Source organism: Arachis hypogaea, chromosome 17, assembly GCF_003086295.3.
Source record: "Arachis hypogaea cultivar Tifrunner chromosome 17, arahy.Tifrunner.gnm2.J5K5, whole genome shotgun sequence".
In the NCBI taxonomy this organism is placed as follows: domain Eukaryota; kingdom Viridiplantae; phylum Streptophyta; class Magnoliopsida; order Fabales; family Fabaceae; genus Arachis; species Arachis hypogaea.
In genome coordinates this window covers 116,357,010-116,375,851 of record NC_092052.1, presented here as the reverse complement: position 1 = coordinate 116,375,851, position 18,842 = coordinate 116,357,010, and the positions used below count along the sequence as shown (strand labels likewise).

Below are 18,842 nucleotides of genomic sequence, written 5' to 3'. Positions count from 1 at the left end.
AGGTAGAAGGAGATGCTAATAATTTATATCAACAAGAATACTTTAACTCAGTTTCTACAGGCGAGTTGCCATCTCATGTGTTGAAAGTAAAAAGAGGTGCACCTTTGATGTTATTGAGAAACATAAACCCTAAGGACGGCTTATGCAATGGTACAAGGTTACTATATTGTGGAACTTTTCAAAACATGTTAGACGTAAAAATTTTAACCGGTCATCACTGTGGAAAAAGAGCTTTCTTGCCTCGGATAAAACACAAAATAACAGAAAATTCAGGACTGCCTTTTATACTTATTCGGAAGTAATTTCCTGTAAGGTTGAGTTTTGCAATAACAATAAACAAATAACAAGGACAGACCATTCTTAAAGTAGGAATCTATCTCCCTAAACATGTATTTAGCCATGGCTAATTATATGTTGCTCTGTCTCGAAGTATTTCTCAGTCAACTACAAAAATTTTAGTCAAAAAAAGAAAAATAGATGGAATAAGTGGAGAATTTACCAGAAATGTAGTTTTCAAAGAAATATTGTTACCTTCACCACAGGTAATTTATGTTCTTAGTAAGTGTGTGTAGTTATTTCTTGGTACAATTCAGTCTACATATAATTTTAATCTTTAAATCTTTTTCATTGATATAGATATTTTTGTATACAAACTTCAATTTATTGACGACTAACAACTTATATTTTTTTTAATAGACAATTTGATTTCAAAGGAGCTCATCAATATATGCTAGGAGATAAAGACAATGAACTTGAACATTTGTTTTACGCAACAGGTACGTACTAATTATCATTAACTAAGACATACTAGATATACTAGAAATATATTAACAAATATCAATTACAGAAAGAAGGATTCCAAAATCTCTGGAGTGCATGGAAAGATGAGCAAGCAATTGCATCAATCAAACCAATAGACAATAAAGTAATTTTTTAAATTAATTACTGTCAAAATTGCATTCAATATACATACTTCTATTTCTATGTTAGTAATCATAATCATATGTTATCTAATAGGTTCATTCCCTTCAAATTTATTCTATTGGTTGGGGAGGAATGGTTAAAACAGACAAGACCCAATTCTGGAAGATGATAAAAAAGGAAATACTGCTCCAACAACATACAAGGTAACGCAATCATCGTAATCAGAATGTTATTGATATGCCTATTATCTATCCCCTTCTATGTTCTTCTTTTACTATTAAAAAATGAAGGAAAAAAGTATATGCCTAAAATATTAAAAGGTTACTCTGAGATTGTAACGGATATTATGTTTCCCATGTTAAATAAAGTTACAAAAAATAATTTTAAACTAATTAATGATAATAAATTAAACATTTTTTTTCAGCAACAAACTCATAGGAGCGAAACCAACTAATGTTAGTAAAGAACAACATTGCAGGTACCTATCATTAGATTAAGAAACCGCACAAAATAGAGGTAATATCAGATAATTATAGATTTGAATGCTCTACAGAGGGTTTAATGGCTTCTTTTGTTGTGCATGTGTAGGAAATCCAACCTCAAACAAGAAATTTTAATTTTGCAGGTTTTATTTTTTTTATTGTTAACTTTTCGTTCAAATATAATGAAATTTGTATTGGCATATGGTATATTTGATTGATTTTTAAATTTTGTAGTTCTTCAAGGCTCAAGAATTTATTGATAAGGAGATGTATGAGGAATTGTTAAAGATTTTTTCGCGGTACAAATTCGGAAATTACTTTAGATTTATCTTAACGTTTTTACTTATAGTTTGATCTATAATCACCAAAAAAAAGACATAATTATTTTTCTTCTTTACACTTTTTGTAGGCACAAGAAAGATTCTTCAAATACAGATCCGTACTTTGGCTTATCACTTAAAAAAAGTCCCTAAACAAAGAAAAAAATGACTTTTAAATATGACTCATTTTTTGTAAACAATCGTATTTTTCTATTTATTTTTATGACTTTGAGTTAGATAGAAGAAGATAAAATATTATTGTAATAATTATTTTATGAATTATGTTATTTGTAGATTTGTAGATAGGTGATATATGTGTTCATTATAATTAAATCATTTTCATATTGTTATTGTTTATAGATAGGTAATATATGATTATTTTAATTTGAACATTTTTATATTATCATTGATTATTCTATATTATTATTTTTATGTTATTCGAATTTAAAATTTTAAAATTCATTAAAATAATTAACTTTAAATCCCATAAAAAAACGGCTGAACAGCGTCGTGCCTGTTAAGCCGCTAATATATATAATGTTGAAACGAAATATATCAAATAAATGACTATCATATTTTGTTGATTACGTAAATAACATGTTATTGATTAAATTTCTCGTATTTAAAATTTTTAGTGAATTGAAGAGGCAAAAATTTCTATTTTAATTTTCTTAAATAATGTTTATAGGACATTTTTAGGTATTTTCTAAAAATCATTAATAAATTAATATCTGATCTTTTAAAATATTATATTCATTTTTATAAATTAAATGGTAATATTTTTAAAGAAGTGACAATTTAATTTTTAATTTATTTTATTATATAAAAATTAAAGTTTTATATTTAATGATAGAGTTGAAGTGATATGTTCTGGATAATGTTTTTAATTTATTTATTTTAACTCATTAAATACAATTTATTACGATGACTTAATTATATCAATTAATTGATGTGATTAGATATTTAAATATCAATGTAATTTATTATAATTTATATCAATCACTTAAATATACTGCATTAATTGTAATTCATTATATCGGTTAATTGGTTTATTAATTTATAAAGTATATAATAAAATAAATAATTTATTATTTATTCTAATTAAATTCAATAAATTTAAATTAATTTGGCTAATTTTTTATTTTAAATAAATTTTTTAAGTGCTGATCGGATCTTCTATTTATTAGTATTTCATTTTACTTTGTTCAAATTTTCTATGGTTCGTATTTTCTTTTGGTTCATGTGTTTGATATTGTTTTAAAATTTAGGGATAAGTATTGTTTTGGTCCCTAACATTGAACGTCAGAATTAAAACTGTCTCCAATGTAATTTTTTATTTAGAATCGTTCTTAACGTTTTATTTCGTATTAAAATCGTCTTTTTGAATAAAATAATTTTTTAAAAGACAACAATACCCCCAAGTGCACTACCGCTCATTTTTCATTCCCTGCCACCATCGTTCATTCTGCATTCTCCACCATCGCCACCCATTTATTTCCACTATCAGCCATCCGATCATTTTGCATTCTCCACCACCACCGTTCATTCTGCATTCTCCACCACCGTCACCGCCCTATTTTCACTATCAGCCATTTCTTTCCACAACAATAATAACAGAACATATATTCAAATTCAAGAATCCATTATCAACAATAACAGAACATTCAAATCAATAATAACACAACATTCAACATTCAAAAAAAATTTAAATGATATAAAAATTAACACAAGCAGAAACACAAGCAGAAGCAAAAAGCAGAAAAAATCAACACAAGTAGAAGGAAGAAGCAAAAAGCAAAAACCGAAGTAGAAACAGATGCAGAAGAAGCTCAAGCACAAAGCCAAATCAACACAAGCAGAAGCACAAATTCAACAAGAAGCAAAAGCAGAAGCTCAAGCAAAAGCAACAAGCAGAGGCCAAAGCAAGGAACAGAAGCCGAAGCAAGAAGAAGAAGCAGATGCAGAAGCTGAAGCAGAACCACCGGCAGCTCGTGGGCGACGGCGGCTGGGCAGATCGGCAGTGGCAAGAACCCAGCTCAGTCTCAGATTCCTCTCTCTCCTTCGTGCGCCGCCCTCCTCGCGTCGGGCTCCCCTTCCTGGTGATGCACTCCATGACGGCGACAGAAGCATGCATGAAAGGCGGCGATATCTTCCTCTGTTCGCGGTTCTGGCGGCGGGGCAGCTCGTGGGCGGACCGGCGACGATATAGGTGACGCGATGGCAGCGGTGGCTATGGCAGCGGCCTCCTCCTCTCCACCGGTGCTCCCTCTCTCTTTCTCAGATCTCCTCTCTCGCTACTCGTGCTCGATGACGAAGGACCCAAAAGTGGCGGCGATGGCAAGAAGCGACGGTGGAGACTCGCGGTGAAGGCAAGGGCCTCCTCCCCTCCCCCTTCGCGTTTCCTTTCCCCCCTCCCAAAACGCGTTCTTTTCTTCTTTTTTTTTTTTAAATTTTATAATTTTTTTTATTAAAATAGGGATAGTTTAGGAATAAAATTAAAAATTTTATTAAAAATGACGATTTTAATACGAAAAAAAAATGTTAAGGATAATTTTAAATAAAAAATTACGTTAGAGACGATTTTGATTCTGACCTTCAACGTTAGGGACCAAAACAATACTTATCCCTAAAATTTATTATTTTAAAAAGATAAATTTTTTTCTTAGAATTTCCGTTATATGCATCTTTCTCTTCACATGTTTCATTATTATTTTTTCCCAATTTGTATTTTCTTCTCAAATTAAAAATCCTAACGTATCGTGGCAGAGGTAATCTTAAACCCTTTGAATGGAAGCTTAAGCAAAGATAGCTAGGGCTTTGTCTTTCATAAAGAATTAAGAAAAGAATCTTTGAAAAATATTTCTGTGGACAGAGTATGATGCTGCAACAATATAGAACATTGATAAATTTTGGGAGATGATTCATTTGTTGTCCTCTATGAAAGGTAAGATATTTTATTTTGAGTTATTTTAGAAGGGAACTCATTTGAAGACTATCCTACTCTTTCGTTTTTCCTAACATAAAAATATATTTTACAAACTAAAAAGAATGACATATAAGAACTAAATCGATGAATTGTTAAAATATTTTTTAACAACACATTGTTAGTTTTTTTATGATTTTTTTTACTTATTATATAATGTGTTTAATATAAAAAGTAGAAATTTTTTTTTGAATAATTATTAAAACTATTAAATAATTGTAAGGCGTAAAATTTTCGTAATGAAATTGTAAGGCGTAAAATTTTTTAAATAGAATTTTAAGGCAAAATCTAAAAAGAGAAGTAGTAGTAATAATAATAATCGACATGCATGAATAATAAGGGACATGTATGAGGAGAGTAAAATATTAGGATTATTTGTTACCAAAACTATATATTTATGTATTTTGTAATAAAAATTATATTTATAATTTGTAGGTTTTTTAAGAGAATCATCTATATAAAACGTGTAATTGAATTGGATTTTTTTTTATCGCCTTTTGGATGGTATTTATTTATTTATTTTTCTAAAATTTTGTTAATAAGATTGTATGAATAAAATATTTTTTGATAAATATATTATAAATAGGTTGAGCATTGTATATTGTATTTTTTATGTATTTGTAATGAGGCTCTTAAAAAAAATGCAACCAAGTAAACCAACATATGTATTGTATTTGAAAATTCAAAAAAATTACGGTCTTTATTTTAATTTTTTAAATCAGAGTTGTACCCAATTAAAATATAACTTTTAATTATTATTATTTAATTTTTTTTGAGAGATATACTTATTATTAATTTTTTTTCGATAATCCTTCTATCATTTCGACACAACCCAAAGCCATCTCCCATCTCTAACTCAATTGAGAGATTCTATTATCGAAATTCAGTCAAACAAAAGATAAGACAATACTATTTATGGGATCCAACTGTTGATTAACGTTACATTACAGATGACGTCGCTGAAACACCATCACCTGAATAAAGTCATTAACATCCTTTGGATAGATAAATACCAAAAAAAAAAAAACGTTCTTTAGATAAGTCCTGACACATGCATGCTTTGAATCCAGTGCACTCTCAAGAAAAACAGAGAATATCGATATCACTATCAATTTACATCAGGAAAAAACATGAACGTTACCGCTGAAGATAAGAGAGTGTTGAAAAATGTATCTCTATTATCGATTAATATCCAATGAAAATAGAAAATCTCGTTTGTGGAAACTTTCATTTCCATAAGTATATGCAAGAAAAGTCTTCCTTAATCAAAGAAGCAACTTTTTGAATAAAACAAAAGCTAAGCAATCAAGAAAAGCAGCTACCTCAAATTAATCAAGAAAGGCAGCTACGACAAATTCTGATGTATTTTTTTGATAAGGTTAACTAGATTTTTTCCCAGCACCCAAACAGAGGAACAGTAATATTTATATGTTTTATATATAATTTTCATAATCTTTGTGAAATCAAGAGAACTCCACCCTGTATTAGTTGTGTGCGCCAAAACAGGTCTCATCATGATCCACGCCATAGTTGTCGGCATACTAATAGTTTCTTGCTACTTGTACTTGACCAAGAGAGCAGCACCACGTGATGACTGCCGCAGGCCACCGATGGCAGATGGTGGGTGGCCGTTGATCGGTCACCTTCACCTCCTAGGTGGTTCATCAGGGAAGCCACCGTACGTGACCCTGGGAAACTTAGCAGACAAGTATGGACCAATATTCAGCATCCGAATTGGTGTTCACAATGCCGTGGTTGTGAGTTCTTGGGAGCTAGCCAGGGAGTGTTTCACGACCCTCGATGTCGTTGTCTCTTCTCGTCCCAAGTTCACTGCCGCAAAGATTCTGGCACACGACTATGTCAACTTTGGGTTCGCTCCTTACGGTGATTTATGGCGCGAGATGCGTAAGATAACCACTTCAGAGTTACTCTCCACTCGTCGGTTCGAGATGCTTCGAGGTGTTAGAGATTCAGAGGTGGAGGCATCAATGAAAGAGGTGTACAGAAAATGTGCAGAGAAAAGAGATGGTGATTTGATGGTGGAGATGAAGAAGTGGCTGGGGGATTTGAACCTCAACGTTGTTCTGAAAATGGTTGCCGGGAAGAGATATAGAGCAAGAAGAAGCAAAGATGAGGAACGAGAAGTCCGGAGGATCAGGAGGGCGTTCAGGGAGTTCTTTCGCCTGATGGGGGTGGTTGTGATTGGGGACGCCATTCCCTGTCTTGGGTGGGTTGATCTTGGTGGCCAAGTGAAAGAGATGAAGAAGACCGCTAAAGAGATGGACGAGATCGTGTCCGAATGGTTGGAAGAGCATCGGAGAAGAAGAAGAGACTCTGATGATCATGAGAGTGAGAACTCAATAGAGCAAGACTTCATTGACGTCCTGCTTTCTGTTCTTGATAGTGCTCATCTTAACGGTTATCATCTTGACACTGTCATCAAAGCCACTTGTTTGGTATGCTCCACTGTAGTTTAGAAGAAATTTAATGATGGCTTTTATTTGTTAAAGATAATGGTAATTAACTCTTTTGCATTATTTGCAGATGATAATTTCAGCGGCAACTGATACAACAACAGTTACCATGACATGGACACTTTCGTTACTGCTAAATCATCGCCACATTCTAAAGAAAGTTCAAGACGAGCTAGACGATAAGGTAGGAAAAGAAAGAGTGGTGAAGGAATCAGATGTTAACAAACTAACATACCTTGAAGCTGTGGTCAAAGAATCGATGCGATTGTACCCCGCTGGACCACTATCAGGACCTCGTGAATTCACAGAGGATTGTAGCTTAGGGGGTTATCATATCAAAGCAGGTACTCGAATGCTCTTGAACCTTTGGAAGCTTCACAGAGACCCTCGCGTATGGTCAGATCCAATGGAATTTAAACCAGAGAGGTTTCTAAGCGCACACAAAGATGTGGATGTGAAGGGTCAGCATTTCGAGCTTCTTCCGTTTGGCGGCGGAAGAAGGGTTTGCCCCGGTGCGTCATTTGGGCTTCAAATGACGAAATTGGCATTAGCTGCATTCTTGCATGCGTTTGAGGTCACAACTCCCTCAGATGCTCCTGTTGATATGAGTGCGACGTTTGGCCTCACAATCATCAAAACCACACCGCTTGAGGTTTTAGTCAAACGTCGCCTATCACCTTCTCTGATCTTCATATGATGGGCAATGAGAAATCCAACTGGCCACCTGAATGCAAATTGATTTTGTTTTGCCTTTGTTTTCTAATTTGTTGAAGGTGAAAAGTCACTGATGAGGTGCACTCTACTTTACCACGTTAAGTTGACAGTGGATAATCATTATATAAGAATGTAGTTAAATCAATCAAATTATTTATAAGTTTTCAGTTATCAACTTCACGGATATGAATTAAAATGATGTACAGCTAATAAATCAAATATATATCAATTTCTACTGGTGGTTTTTCAGATTAATAAGGACATTTAATATATAGAATAATACGGTATAGATAATATACAAAAACAGTTAATATTAACGGCATAAAAAATGTTTTTTTAAAAAAATGATTTTATGTTTTTTAAAAAGGATTTTATAATAAAAAATATTTATTAATATTATTAATTAAATTAATTCTTTATTTGTATTCTAAAATTATATATGTATGAAATATTCTAGCTGACAATTACTATATTAGAAAATAAAAATACTATATACATATAATAAAAATTAGTATATATTTTATATAAATATATATTATTTAATTAATTTTTAATATATATTTTTATATTTTAATATATATTTTATACTAATAATTAATTTAATAATTAATTTTTTATATGTATACCTAATACAATTATTAAAAAAATAGATCATAATGCAAACACCGCGAACAGAAATTTTATAAGAAATGTTAAGTTAATATGTTTTCTTATATTTGAATTTAGATTAATCAATTTTTTATTTATTACATTGAAAAAGTTAGTCGCTTAATATTTCTCAAATTTTATATCAATACGTCTACTCTTACATTCTTATCAAGCTATCATACTTTTAGATTTTAATATAATTCTTAGTCTAATATTTATATTATGTTATATTATTATACAATTATATTTATGTGTATCAAAAATTAATTATTAAATTAATTATTTTATAAAATATATATTAAAATATAAATATATATTAAAAATAAATTAAATAAAAGATTATTGTAACTTTGGTCGTTAATTATTAGTGAACATATATACTATTTTATTATTATATAACTTTATCATTAAATTAAGTTTGTAAACACACCACTTACAAATTTACAAATATAATAATCCACTAAGTGCGCCTAACAATTTGACCAATCCGAAAAGAAGACAAAAGCTTGTGGTAATTCGAAAAGGCCAAGTGAAAAACACGTAATGATATGCTATTTTATAGGACTGAAAAGACATCGTCCTCATCTAAAATTTAGAGAAAAGAATAAATAGATTTTTGTCTTTTATTTATTGTAAATATTTTTGTCTTTAATTATTGAAAAATTAAGTTTTTGACGTTCTTAAAAATTGGACAGATCGATCTTTTTGTTTAAATGTTATGTTTTTGTCAGATTTAATAGAAAAGTCTGACGTGACTTCGATAATACTTATCACGTGTACGCGTGAGTCACGCGTATGTGTCGTCTGACAGACTTTTTTCTCATGCGTACAAGTGTGTCACGCGTATGCGTCGCCATGAATTCAACAAATTCTCATTTTTTCATGAATTCTCCACTTTGTATGCTTTTTTTTTTCATTTCTTTCAAGTCATTCTTGCCTTCAAAACTTTAAATCACTCAAACAAACATATCAAGGCATCAAATAGGAGAAAAGTAAATTAAATTTAGCCCTAATCCATTACAACCCTTGAAAAGACCTCTTGATATGTGTATCCATGCATTGAATATATGTTGATTGGTAGAAGAAGAGCAAGCTTTAGAAAGCAACATTAGTAGAGAATGAAGAGAATCGACCTTCAAACACTAGAGAGATTAGAGTGCAAACACTTCCGCTGAGGGTTCGATGTTCAATCCCTTGTTCCTTACTTTTACGAGCTTTTTTCTTACAAGTATATTTATACTTCATTTTGAGATTTGAATTAGTGGAATTCATAAATCATCATACTATTTTAGCCCTACTTGTTCATATATGTTCTTGGAGATTGATTTATTTTTAACTAAGTAGGTAGATGTATTTTGCATATTAGTTGATGAACCACAAGAGTTTAGCATGAAGACATGCTAATATTTAAGTATGGAAAAGTTGGTGAACCACAATTTTATTATTGAATTTGGTAGATTTTATCAATTTTTTTCACATTTATTCACTAAAATAGCATGGTTTTGTGAATTTCTCCTAAATGTGCTTAATGATTGAAAACATGCTTTCTAGGCTATTAAATTGCTAAAATTAATTTACTTTTCTTCCATTCGATGCCTTGATATGTTTGTTTGAGTGATTTAAAGTTTTGAAGGCAAAAATGACTTGAAAGAAATGGAAAAAAAGCATGCAAAGTGGATAATTTAAGAAGAAATGAGGATTTGCTGAATTCATGGCGACACACGCGTACACGTGAGAGGAAAGTCTGCCAGGCGACGCGTACGCATGACAAACATTACGGGAGCCACGTCAGACTTTTCCATTGAGTCTGACAGAGGCATTTAGATGGAGAGATCGATCCGTCCAACTTTTAAAAACGTCAGAAACTTAAAAGTATTTTTTAATCATCAAAGATAAAAATATCCATAAAAAAAATCAAAAATCTATTTATCCTTTTGTCTAAAATTTATCAATATTTAAACACTTATTTTGACGAATTTGATTTTAGCTAAATTATTTACCGTATTTTATCTAATAAAAAAAATTCTCTTAATATCAACATCTTTTCGTCGTCATCAGATGTAAATAAACTATTAATATCATTATTAATATCATTAAATGTAGCTATATTAATAATACAAAAATCGTATTTGCATTAAAAGAAAGATCATCTAAATTAACTATTCTATATTCAATTAATTGAAAGTCTAGTATTCGTCTAAAACAAATTCTATTGGACTGCATATTTTTATGAGAAGAAGACAAGATAAAATACTGAAATGACATAAAATTTTATATTTTTGTATTTTGATTAATAATAAATTAAAATTCTCAATTTAAAAAAAAAAAAGTGTAAGACGAAAAATATAATAATAAAAAATATAATTATAAAAAATTAATAAAAATAATAAAAAAAATAAAAAATAAAGTGTGTCTCTTGTTAGTGTTTTTGTGTCTTTTTTGTCAGGATAGACACAAAATATACTAATTCAATATCTTTAAATATATTGTCTTTGTCCATATCTTCTCTATCAAACACGATTTTGTGTCTCAATATCCGTATCTCAATATCCTGTCTCTGTAAATAAACGCAGCTTTGGAGACTGACAAGCTAAGGTCATTAGAAATTTAGAGTAGCGTTAGCATGATGAGATCTAGGTTGAGATAAATAATCAGACAATAATCAAAGATTATATATATTAATATGCCGTTATAATTAAATCGGCTAAAACGGTATAATAATTCGACGACTGACGTTATAAGATCGATTACCAACAAAATAGTCGCCAAATAAAAATGTCTTCATACATCGTTATTTTTTATAAAAGGAGAAATATTCAAAATACAATAATCGGATATTCCATCCGATAAAAAGGGAGGTAAGACACTTTTATATTCAAATACATATGGATAATCCTTATACTAACTTGAGCATTGGAGTGCCTTTTGCAGATACACGCACCCCTTTGTGTACTGAAAGCCGAGATATAACTTTGCCAAAGAAGAAAACTTGGATTTGATCAGCAGAAGGCGAGATTCATCCTGCTGATTTATAGTTTGACCACACAAGAATATTTGGCGCTCACCGTGGGACCTTAAAAAAACCCTTTCTCTCTATAGGTCCCAAAAACTTTGCTTCTCAATCTTGGCTAATTTGCCTCTTTCCACACCATCCGAACTTCTTCAGATAACAGAATTGCAACAAGCAAATCAGCACATAGCAGAAAAAAATCAGTGAATGAGAAATCAAATAGCCGAGTTAATTAATGCTCGGATTGAGCACAACTAGGGATGAACCTACATACAAAGTTATAGGAGCTCCTACCCCCATTGAATTATAAAAAAATAATAAGAAGTATACATAGAAGTATATAATGCACATTGTATCATTGTATTTGTGGCATACTTAAATTTTTTATTTATGTATGATAAAAATTTATGTTCTTAAATATTAATACAATGAAAAAAATTATATATAAATTTAATCTATTGAAACTAGAAAAATTAAATTTACTTAAATTAGAAAATAAATAATAATAATTCAATTAGTTAATTATACAAAACTAAACTTAAATTTTAAATATAAATAATATTATTAGTATTTAGTAATTTTTTTTAAAAGTTAATTGAGATAATATTATATATTATTTATTTATTTTTATTATTTTATTTAATTTATTTTTGGCCTTGAATTTGGATCCTCTAAATTTTAAATTTTCACTTTAGATGATAAAGTGTGATATCTCACCCTTGAATAGTTTCTCTCTCATATTTTATCTTGGTCCCACCTATGAAATAAATGATGAAAGATCACACTTTACCATCTAAAGTGAAATTCAAAATTTAGAGGATTCAAATCCTTTGGCCTTATATATAATAATTTTTTTTTCAAACAAACATCTACTATAAATATGATAAAGTTTTAACTTTACAATTAAATAAAAAAACAATTGTTAAATAACTGACCAACCAAAATTGTTAAGGAAGAGCAACTCACCACAATCTTGACCAACCACGAGGTATTATTAATTGCATATCTGGAGGTTTTGTAGGAGGTGGAGCATCAAGTTCGGCTCGTAAACGTTCATACCGAGCTATGCTCTCAGTACTAGGAGCATCAAGCGAACTAAAACTACCTCCTCATTTTCTACAAATGACATTCTAGTCATTCGATTTCAATGAAAACATCACAAATCTAGACGACCCAGTCATTATATCTATTCATTTAGGAGACCTTCTGGTGTGGAAGGTATTACTCGATCCTGGAAGCAGTGCCGATGTCCTATTTTATTCTACCTTCCAGAAAATGAAACTCCGCGACAAGATACTTCAACCTTCTAACAAAGATTTGGTCGGATTCTCAGGTAAACGAGTCTCGGTATTGAGATCTGTATGGTTACAAACCACACTGGGTGAGAATCATTTATCCAAAACCTCTGACGTCAAATATTTGGTTGTCGACTGTTTCAGTCCTTATAATTTAATACTTGGCTGACTTTTTTTAAATAAGTTCTGCGCCATAGTATCTACAATTCATCATTGTGTTAAGTTTTCTGTGGAGGAAGACCTCATTGCAATTATTCACAGTGACCATCGTGAAGATCAGAAATGTTACAACGTCAGTGTAAAGTTACCAAACCGAGCTATAGGACCTCAAGTAAACAACATCCACAAATCTGCCGAGGTTCCAACACTGGCAGACCTTGACCGACAAGCCGAGTTCCTTGAGCCACCAACACCAACGGAGGACTTACAAAAAGTATATTTCAATAATGATCCTAACAAGTTTACTTATGTCGATCTATTCGCATGGACACCTGCTGATATGCCCGGAATTGATCCCTTGATCATATCTCACAAGTTGGCACTCAACCTCTCTGCTTGACCTATGTCACAGAAAAAACATAACCTCGACCCAAAGAAGAAGCAAGCATCCTTAGAGGAAACCAAAAAAATCATCAATGTCGGCTTCATACAAGAGATCAGATTCACAACATGGTTGGTGGTAATGGAAAGAAACACAATGATAAATGGCGCATGTGCACCGATTTCACTGATCTTAACAAAGCATGCCAAAAGACTCTTATCCTTTGTCTTCTATTGATTCATTGGTAGATAATGCTTCTGGTTATACAACACTAAGCTTTATGGATGCATATTCTGGGTATAACTAGATCCTCATGCACCCCTTTGATGAAAACAAAATTGCTTTTATAACTGAATATGAAAATTATTACTATAAGGTTTTGCCTTTTGGATTAAAGAATGCAGGTGTAACCTATGAATGTCTCGTGCACAAGGTGTTTGCAATACAGATCAGCCGAAACATGGAAGTCTATGTCGATGACATGGTAGCAAAAATAAAGCTCGGCAACAAACATGTTGACGACCTCACTAAAATCTTTACACAAATTAGACGCTATAACATGCGCCTAAATCTGAAAAAGTGTGCCTTTGCGGTACAAGGAGGCAAGTTTTTAGGATTTCTGCTTACAAGCCAAGGTATAGAGGCTAATCCTAACAAATGTTGAGTAATATTGGAGATGAAAAAGTCCACAAACAATAAAGGAAGTACAACGTCTAACAGGGAGAATTACTGCCTTATCTAGATTCTTACCATATTTAGCTTCAAAGTCTTTTTGTTTTTTCCAAACCTTAAAAAAGAAAAACAATTTCAACTGGACCGACGAATGTGAAAATGCTTTTACTGCTTTAAAGACTACTCTTTCAACACCCCCAATTTTACAAAAACCTTTACATGGGGAAGAACTTTATCTTTATCTATCAGTTACTGACTGGGCAATAAGCTCTGTTCTTATTACAGAAAGAGATAGAACACAATGACCAATTTACTTTGTGAGGAAGTCATTACAGCATGCTGAGCTTCGCTATCCAAAAATAGAGAAGCTGGCATTAACATTGGCATTCTCGGCCAGACGCCTCCGACCTTACTTTCAGAGTCATGTCATCTACATTCGAACCGATCAACCATTGCACCAAGTCTTGCATAAACCAGAACTAGCCGGCCATCTTATCAAACGGTCTATCAAACTTTCTGAATTTGACATAAGATACCAAAGCAGAGGACCAATCAAGTCACAATACCTGACAGATTTTGTCGCCGAATTTACTGCTCCGAGTTTAGATGAACACCACATTCAATGGACTCTTTATGTGGACGGAGCATCCAATCCTCAAGGATGTGGTGCAGGGATCTTACTTGAAGGCGACAATGGTTTTGTCCTAGAATATTCTCTACATTTGTCATTTAAAGCAAGCAACAACCAAATAGAATACAAGGCTTTAATTAAAGGATTAAGGCTGGCAATTGAACTACAAATCTCAGAACTAAAGGTCTATTGCAACTCTCTACTTGTCGTGCAACAGGTAAACAACCTTTTTTAGGTTAAAGATCACTTGCTAGCAAAATACTTAAACCTTGTCAAAAAATTGATTTCAAACTTTACTAAGTTTGAGATCCACCACATACCTCGGGAGCAAAATCACCGAGCAGATATCTTATCAAAGTTCGGAACCACACAATCACATATTTTTACTCTGCATCAATCAACCTTTCTTACACCAAGTATCAATCTAACTGAAGTTGTAAGTGTAGCTTAGGAAGAAGATTGGTGATGACCCTATATGCAATATCTCAAAATAGGAAACATCCCACAACACTAACATAATATCAGAAAATTCTGACGACAAGCATCTTTCTTCACAATATTCAATAATTCTCTATATAAACGAAGATTTTCTCGTCTTTTGTTAAAATGTCTTTCCAAGTCAGAAGCCGACTTAGCTATATCAAAAGCTCATGAAGGTATCTGTGGAACCCACGTAAGAGCTTGGAGCCTAGTGTCCAAGATCCTTTGTGCATGATTCTTCTGGCCGACCTTACAGCAAGATTGTCATGCCAAGGTCAAAGCTTGCCCTAATTGCCATAAGCACTCTCCAATAATACATATTCCAGCCGAGGTATTATATCACTCTGACGTAAGTTGGCCTTTTAATCAATGGGGCTTGATATACTCGGCCCCTTCCCATTAGCACCGGGATAGGTAAAATTTTTCATCGTCGCCATTGATTACTTTTCAAAATGGATTGAGGCTTAACCTTTGGCCAAAATAATATCTCAATAAATGATTTCTTTTGTTTGGAAATATATCATATGTAGATTTGGTATACATCGGCATGTCATTACTGACAATGGTCCCCAGTTTGCCGATAAAAAAATTCACCTCTTTTTTGCAGAATTTGAAAATAACACACCATTTTTCTTCAGTAGAACACCCACAAACAGATGGCTTAGCAGAAGCAGCCAATAAGGTCATTTTACATGCCCTAAGGAAAAAACTAGATGATGCCAAAGGACTTTGGGCCAAACTAATACCCAAAGTTATATGGGGATACAACACTATTGTTCATTCAACAACAAAAGAAACACCTTTCAGATTGGTGTATGGATTTGAAGCCATGATACCCTTGAAGATCTCTCAGTCCTCCATTAGAACTCAGATAGACGATCAAACTGAAGCTCGACGCGTAGGCCTAGACACAATTGAAAAAATCAGGAATATTACAACACTCTGCCACCGAGCAATGCTACAAAACATAGCTCGGCGACACGACCTAAAATTCAATCCCCGCTCATTTCAAACAAATGATTTGGTTTTATGAAAAACAGAGCAGGCTAGATAACCTTCATCACATGGTAAGCTAGCCGCAAATTGGGAGGGCCCATTCCGAGTTATTGAGGTTCTAGGAAATGGAGCATATCGCCTACAATCCTTGGATGGTACAACTTTACCTAACACATGGAATATCTCTTCCTTAAAGAATTATTATGGTTAAAAGACAGGGACAAGTTTGTTCTCTTTTTCCTACTCACAAGATTTTTTCCAAAAGGGTTTTGTTTGGAGAGGTTTTAACGCGGCTTGCCTACCTATTCACAGATTGGCATAACATGCCTCAACAAAATCGGCAAATCAGCTATCCAACATACCGGATAATCCAACAACACGGTATCAATAATGGTATAACGCAATACCAAATATGTCCTATCGAACATATCAAACAATTCAAACTTGCTGGTCACTACCTTCAAATTTATGACCAGAACAATCTAACAAAACGAGATATATAATTTGGAATATCAAACTATCAAAAACAAAATAACATTAACGGATCATCAACTGATAAAAAAAGATCAACAATATGCACAATACCAATGTTAAGAAAATACAGAAACTACATCTGTCTTTAACCAAAATATAAAGTAACAAACTGTTCTGCAACATTTTCACCCCCATCCTCAGCAACCTGTTCATCATCCACCAAACTCCCATCACAAACAATCTTGCCCAGATCCATCTGAGAAAAAATCTTGCCCAGGAACTAGAAACTTGGCTTGCATCATTGCTCGCTCAAAACCCTCAGCAAATGCATCCAAAATTTCAATATGTCAGTTTTTCACAAACTCTTTCAACTTAACCGTCACCTCAATAACTTGGTTTTGTAAGTTAGAAACCTCAACTTCTTTCTTCTTTGTAATCTCTACCTCCTTCTCATACTTATTTTGAACTAACTTTAACTCCTCCTCCTTATCTGTAAATTTCTTCTTCGTTTCTGTCAGTAAACCCTCCTTTAAAGTTAAGTCCTGTTCTAAACTAGCCACCTCTTCAGTTTTGCCCAACAACTTCTTATGTTTCACCTCCCTACTCCGATCAATACTAGCCGATCGGAGACCAACAACCTAACAAAGGGTATGTATATAATAATAAAGCTATATTGCAAACCATATTCTAAAGACAATAAAACTGTAGATTCAAACTTGCAAGAACTGATCTACAGCAGCATCATCAACTTCTTCAATCAAAGTAACGTCAGCCGATGACTGCAACATTTCATCGGCCACAACCATATAAGGAAACTTTTTATTCCACAGGGATGAACCTTCACCATCCTCAGAAAAATCGTGCAGCTTCTGTTGACTATCCACAATTGCATTAGGCTCTTCCAACGGAATGTCCTTCTCTATCACATCATCGGACGCATCAAACGACAAGCTCATATTTTCTCTTTTTAAAGATAATCTTCCTCTTCCTGGGTTTGGGTTGATCAACCTCACCTTCCCCGTCCTCTTTGACAGGGTTGAATGACGAACCTTCCTTCTCCAAATTTTTAGTTTTCAGCCGTGCTCTTAAAGTTTCTGCTGAGACCCCAGGATATTTGCCGCCTACATAAAAAATACAGCATATTCAGAATAAGAATTACCGATAAACATAACTAATCTCTATGCTGAGCTTACCAAAATAATTTAAAACAATAACCTTATCCTCCTCCCATGGGAGCAACTCAAATACAGACATCAAATTGTTCCGATCAATAGACTCCACTAGAAAATCAATTATGCACTCATTTCTCGGATCTATTTCTTCTGGACCCAAAATTTGTTATGGCTGACAACCCCAGTACAGAGGAAACTTCTCACCCAAATTTTCATCCAGGTAAAAAGGAAAATTTTTATCAACAGATTTGACTTTTAAAAAGATTTCTTTAAAATCTTTAAAAGAGGATTTATATAGTTTGAAAATTGAAAATCTAGAAGAACTGTTAAGGTTAACCCAAACTTCCCTCTAAACCCCTTGACTTGAAACAGTGTAAAAAACAACTTCAGTGAAAGTTTTATTTCCAAAAATTCCATTAGAATTTCAAAACACGTCAAGAATTTCCAACCACTCGGGTGCAATTGAGGAGTGCAATTCAATTATTTTAAAACTTTACATTCAAACTCAGTAAAGGGAAGTTTCACACGAAACTCCTCTAAGACACAACTGTGCATATAAAAAAAACTCAAAATCAGCCCTTCTACGAAACACACGCTCCGCGCTGGTACACGGCAACAACTCAACCTGCACACCCGAACCCTCTCTTACTATCCTTTTAACATCTACCTAAGCCACGTTATCTCCATCTACAAACAGAGAACCCTGTATTTTACATCATCATCAATCCACTCATATGAACCACCATCATCCATCTTCTGTATTTCTTTTTTCTTTTTCTTATCCATTGTTTTCAGAAAACCCGAGAAAAATGAAGGTAGAAGCAAAGACAAAATTCAAAGACTAGAGTTTTTGAAACTAACCTTTCTTACTCATTTCTTCATTAGCTTCTTTTTCTACATGTTTTCATCAAAGAAACTTAAACTTTGATTTAACTCTCAGGATTCCAAAAATAACATAAAATCCAATTAATGAAACCAGTTGAGTTCCTCTATGCACTAAACCAAAACCGCTTCCCACTTTTTCAA

At 32.7% G+C, this 18,842-nt stretch overlaps 1 protein-coding gene and 2 long non-coding RNA genes across 3 annotated transcripts; 1 reads left to right on the top strand and 2 right to left on the bottom strand.

Annotated features, from left to right (window-relative positions):
• Positions 1-5,867: 5,867 nt before the first annotated feature.
• Positions 5,868-7,566, bottom strand: LOC140181042 (uncharacterized). Its single transcript, XR_011875555.1, has 2 exons — positions 7,419-7,566; positions 5,868-7,175 (listed from the first exon to the last, which is right to left on the bottom strand). It is a non-coding gene; the product is annotated as an uncharacterized lncRNA (long non-coding RNA).
• Positions 6,224-8,072, top strand: LOC112764179 (cytochrome P450 CYP82D47). Its single transcript, XM_025809719.2, has 2 exons — positions 6,224-7,165; positions 7,254-8,072. Exons 1-2 carry the CDS (start codon positions 6,224-6,226, stop codon positions 7,878-7,880), a joined length of 1,569 nt encoding a protein of 522 aa, XP_025665504.1. The 3' UTR covers positions 7,881-8,072.
• Positions 8,073-17,616: 9,544 nt separating this feature from the next.
• Positions 17,617-17,999, bottom strand: LOC140181041 (uncharacterized). Its single transcript, XR_011875554.1, has 2 exons — positions 17,860-17,999; positions 17,617-17,765 (listed from the first exon to the last, which is right to left on the bottom strand). It is a non-coding gene; the product is annotated as an uncharacterized lncRNA (long non-coding RNA).
• Between the last annotated feature and the right edge of the window lie 843 nt (positions 18,000-18,842).